Source organism: Chroicocephalus ridibundus, chromosome 5, assembly GCF_963924245.1.
Source record: "Chroicocephalus ridibundus chromosome 5, bChrRid1.1, whole genome shotgun sequence".
Taxonomy (NCBI): Eukaryota; Metazoa; Chordata; class Aves; order Charadriiformes; family Laridae; genus Chroicocephalus; species Chroicocephalus ridibundus.
The window spans coordinates 7,914,540-7,919,800 of NC_086288.1; the positions used below are offsets into that span (position 1 = coordinate 7,914,540).

General features: G+C 53.0%; 1 protein-coding gene across 2 annotated transcripts; it reads right to left on the reverse strand.

Annotated features, from left to right (window-relative positions):
• Positions 1 to 472: 472 nt before the first annotated feature.
• Positions 473 to 4,884, reverse strand: LOC134516057 (placenta-specific gene 8 protein-like). 2 transcript variants are annotated; one of them, XM_063335895.1, is made up of 5 exons: positions 4,754 to 4,883; positions 2,128 to 2,256; positions 1,782 to 1,906; positions 884 to 987; positions 473 to 610 (listed from the first exon to the last, which is right to left on the reverse strand). In XM_063335895.1, coding segments are annotated over exons 2-5 (345 nt in total). In that variant the 5' UTR covers positions 2,243 to 2,256; positions 4,754 to 4,883; the 3' UTR covers positions 473 to 609. The 2 variants fall into 2 exon arrangements, with proteins under 2 accessions (XP_063191965.1, XP_063191964.1); XM_063335894.1 differs by lacking the exon at positions 473 to 610 and having other exon boundaries at positions 880 to 987; positions 4,754 to 4,884.
• Between the last annotated feature and the right edge of the window lie 377 nt (positions 4,885 to 5,261).

A 5,261-nucleotide genomic window follows, 5' to 3' on the forward strand; every position in this document is an offset into this window, starting at 1 on the left:
ACCCCCGAGTGGGCTAGGTTTTTAATGGCAGGCAGGTGGGAATTCATTCTCAGGGTCCGCGGGGGAGCATGTCTCTGCAACGCGGGAGATGGGCTGGTGCCAGGCAGCCAAAAATCCCCTTGGCTTTATGTTCACGAAGGTGGGACTGGCAAGTAGCCCCATATGGCCACCCAGAGCCACTGCAGCAGTGACATCTCGGCACTTGGTGGCCTGCAGCCGTCATCTGCCTGCCAGCAGCCCCAGCTCTGCCCTGGATCAGAAGTCACCTTGGCAAATTTTACAACTTGGATGAGCAACGCTGGCTCCTCCCGTGTATTAAACATCCTTTCTAAAAGCTGAGCGAATAACGCAGTGGGCGCAGGGAAACCTCAGCTGCCTCAGGGGCTGCTGAGACGGACAGAGTGGGAGAAGGATGGGTGCTCTCAGGCAGCGCAAGAGTGACACACACGCTGGTAGGAAAGCAAACGCTGCTGTTTATTCGTAATGCTAACCAGAGAAGCGGGAATTAGCCATAATCTAGAAAATCCCCCACGGTGCGTTTCCCAAAGCCCGGGGCAGCTGCGATGCCTGTCCACAGTAGCTCCACAGGGCACAGCGAGGATGGCGGCATCTGCAATCAGACGAGAGAGGAAGGTCAGGGAGCGGGGCTGTGCCTCACCACAGTGTGTGTGTGTGCGTGTCCCCAGTCCTGACCCCTGTCCTGCACAAGGTTCCCAGCAACATTTCGCTGCAGGACAGGTCATTCTTGTCACCTGTCCACGGCCATTTCCCCACTGCAGCAACCCTGTGTCTCACTTCAGCTGTTGGCAGGAGAGACTCTGGAAAGCCGCTTGGCTGCATGCGGCTGTGGCTTCATAAACCAGCACCAGTATGCCCAGCTTACCAGAATATGCCCAGCTCCCTCCTCCGGTTGATATCTCTCTTAATTTGGCAAAGGGAGCACACGAGGCACCATGCGGTGACACAGAAGTCAGAGCAAATGGACCCCTGTTAGGAAGAAATTGGTTAGAGACATAGGCTTCCCAAAAGCCACCTTTTGGCCAAGAAAACGTTAATCGCATTCCAGGCCGTGTGCCCTTTTTTTCCTGGCTGGCTCCAGCGTCTGAGCAGCAGACACTAGAAGCCAGGGCTGGTGAACCCCCACACAGTGGAAAGAAAGGAGGGAGCCCTTTCTGCAGGCTGCAGATAGCTACTTCTTCTCTTTCCGCTTCCGAGGCTAAGACTGCAAGGGAAAAAACACACACAGAAAGCGACGATTTGGGCAAACTGGGCTTGGGACGTCATGGTTTGCACTGGGGACAGCGGGAAGAAACCATTTCACGTACATCCCGTATGTGAATGTCCAACTTCTTCCTGCATCTGATTACGGATGTTTAGCTGTACAACTGACAATCTGTTCTTTAGTCTGCCCACAATTACCTCAAACCTTTGCCGTCTTTCAAAGATTGGGGATAGCATCGGGAAGCAGCAGCTGAGGCTCTGCGAGCTGCTGTGGTTGGCGGCAGGTGAAGGCGGGACACATGGCCCTGGTGAAGGGTGCTGGGAAGGAGCTGTGTCTGATTAATGAGCGTTGTTGGACACCCAGGGATCAGCATGGCTGAGGGCGTCCCAACCCCTCTCCTGTGCTCCCAGCATCATGCAGGGTACGAAAGTGGGCAAAAAAGGGCAAGGGGAGAGCGCTGCTGCTCATCTGCTCATCCCTGACGTGCAGAGAGAGGGGCCTTGGGGGCACCTTGTCTTTCAGCCCCACAGCATGGCGAGGGGGCAGGTTAAGCACTGACCGGGATGTTGTATCTGGTGCGGTAGAGGGTCCTCATGGCCACGCTGGTCCCGCACAGGCAACACTCGTTCATGTCCCCTGCCACCTGGCAGGCAAGGCAGGGGCAGCAGAACATCCCGCAGCAGCCTGTCACAGGGAAGAGAAAGGCACCGGTGGGTGAGGCTCCCCCTGCCCGCCCGGCACTGCCGGCATCGGAGGAGGAACGGGGAGGACCAGGCTATACGGCTGCAGTTATCACACCACCGACCCAAGCGGCAGGGGCAAGGGAAGTGTCCCGAGATAGGGTGGGACCGACCACAGCACGTCACTGCCGACGGCTGAGAGACGGGACCACCCGAGGCACTCACAGACGCTGCAGTCGGTACAGCAGTCCATCAGCCCCGTCTGCCACATGCTCCTCGAGACAGAGGGCACCACCATGGCGTACTGTGGCTGGACCGTCACGACGGGTGGGACGGCCATTTCTAGTCGCTCTTCTGAAAGACACAGGAGTGGAACGAGCCAGTTAGTGGAAAAAAAAAAAAAAAAGCAGCCAGGCTGACCCCCCCAACCAAGCTGGTCGCCATCACTCTTCAGCAGGCAGCCTTTCGCCAAGCTCCCTTGCTGCCGCTGGAGGTGACGGAGAGTAACCGTATCTTACCTGTGTCCGTGTCTTTTCAAGTTTGTTTTTTTTTTGCATTTTCTGCCATTTTATCCAGCCTTCAAAATAGCATCAGGCCATTGATGTTCCCCACTCCACCCCAGAAAGGCTTCGCTGGTGCTTAGACACAGGTCACCAATTTCCCTTGCGCCAAGCAGGGCTGGGCAGTGAACCTCGGCTAAAACCAGTGACTCGGGCATTTCTGTTGTTGAACTTGGCACGCTTTACACAAGATCGCTTTGGAATGGGTACAAAGCATGAAAGAAGCGGCCATGGTCTCGCATTTCCTCGTAACGAAACCAGGCTCCATGCAACACAGGTACTGTAGAAAACTAGTATCACCGGTTTCTTGTCACAGAGAGCCAAAAAGGCAGAAAATCAACACTATGTCCAAAGTCTGAACCCCAGTTCTTGCCTTCCTGCGGTTAAGGAAGCAAGAAAACCTTGAAAAACCAGAGTCGTGGTTTAACCCCAGCCAGCGACCAGGATGGCATCTCGCTCACCTCCCTTTCTCCCCCAAGAAGGGCAGGGAGAAGAGGGAGAAAAGGAGGTGAAAGGGAAAAAAAACCCAACCTTGTGGGTTAGAGATAAAGACGGTTGAATAAAAGACAGCACAAAGCATTCTCAGGTAACAGCTTGTCATGGTTTCAGTTGGGATAGAGTGAACTGTTTTACTCACAGCTGGTATGGTGCTGTATTTTTGGATTTGGGATGAGAAATACTTTTGATAGTGCACTGGTGTTTTCAGTTGTCGCTAAGCTCTCGAGGTCCTCTCTGCTCTTCCTATCACCCTGCCACTGAGCGTTCTGGGAGGGCACAAGAAGCTGGGAGGGGACACAGCCGGGACAGCTGACCCCAACCGACCAAAGGGATATTCCATACCATATGGCGCCATGCTCAGTATATAAAGCTGGGGGAAGGAGGAGGAAGGGGGGGACGTTCGGAGTTACGGTCTTCACAAGTAACCGTGATGCACGATGGAGCCCAGCTTTCCTGGGGATGGCTGAATAGCTGCCCACCGATGGGAAGCAGTGAATGAATTCCTTGTGTCACTTCGCTTACGTGTGTGGCTTTTGCTTTATCTATTAAACTGCCTTTATCTCAGCACACACGTGTTTTTTTCTCACTTCTAATTCTCTCCCCCATCGCAACATGGGGGAGCCAGCGCAGTTTTAGCTGCCAGCCGGGGTTAAACCAAGACACGATTAAAAAGAAGCTTTGCCCTGAGGCCACGTTCTTTTAGCTATGCACAACTAGAAGAAAGGGGAAGGGAAAGAAAAAACCAAACCAAACCAAACCAAACCAAACCTGCCTGCTCACATTTGTTGAGGCTTTTCGCTACAAATTGGGGTGCTTGTTTTTTTTTCTTCTTTGAAAGAGCAGCTTGGCAAAGGCAGAAGCCCCCTGCTATGTTGGCAGGCTCCTCCCCGCCCAGCTCCTGAGCTCAGAACCCAGAACAGAAACTGAAATGAAGTGGCTGATGCTGACAATTGAGGCGCAGGGGTTGGGGGAGGGGGTGGTGAGGGGACGCCCTCACTCTCCAGCCTTTGGGGCAACGCACGCTCCCCCAGAAATCCCGCTCCTAGCTTCACCCGGCAGCACGCGCCAGCCCGGCGTGAAAGCAGCCAGAGGCAGGGCCAGGCGCGTGTCCAGGGGGAAACAGCGAGCGTACATTGCCTCCCAGCGCTTCCCTCCGCCGACCCACCACACCACCACCGCCGCCACGCCGAAAATATCTCCGCTTTCTACACTTTTGCTGTATTCTGTATGTGAGTATTGTTCACTCACTTCCTTCTCTCTCAGCCGCAAACGTTAACAAAGAGATTGCAATATTAAGATGCTCTTATCACCAGTGGCACACCCCGTTGAAAAGGATTGCAAATACACAGGGAGACCAGATGGCAACGTATAAATAAGACTGAAATCCAAGCTTCTGGCAGGACAGGAGCTACACCTGGCACATCCTCAGAGCCTACCGGAAAACACGTGGAGCTAAACAGCCTTGCTAAGAGGAATTTGGCCTTGACCATCCACATGGACAAGAGAGAGCCTAATTTAAACAGATAGCAAAGTACCAGCCAGATTCCTTTAACGCAGTTATACAAATCTGGTAGCAGGGGAAAGCAGCAAAGAAGAATTTACCTCTCCATAATCCAGCTGTTGCGCGTAGCTTTTTAAAAGCCTCCCCCCTTCCCCAAGTAGGATTTGCCATATAACTTGCTTTAAATTATATGCCCAGCAGGAAAAAACCCCAAATCTCTACTTTTGCGCTATTACCCCCCTCTTCCCAGGCTAACAAGTTTTTACTACTTCTGTGCTTTAAGAGAACCAACCTTTCGGTGAGCAGCTTCTGTCAGAGCAGCCTTCCTTGCTGGCTGTGACCCTGTGCAGAGAGGCTCTGGGGAAGATGAAACTAAATTTTCTCACTCTGGGAGGCTCTCATTGGCAGGCAGCAGTAAGCAGGTGTAACGATGGGAGGTAACTGGAAGGGGAAAGGTCAGGAGCTGTGCGAAGCACTTTCTTTTTTCCTTTCCCCAGAATTAAATCACAGACTGCCATTCATTCTTTTTCAAAATGACTGCATGCGTATTGTCTCATTCCCTTGACTGCATGCATACACGCAGTTGTTGTCTGGGGGAGAACAGCTCTGAATGCTGGGATAGACATTTCCCCAACGTTTTTCCCCGAAGAAAAAAGCATACTTCTCAGATCCCAGACGAGACTAAATGAAGAGAACCTCAGGGTGCTTCACTCTGAGCTTTTCCCTTTCCTCAAGGAAAAAGCTTTGGACGAAGGGTGGTGCAGATGTGCTCGCTTTCACAAACAGGCTTGGGCGACGGC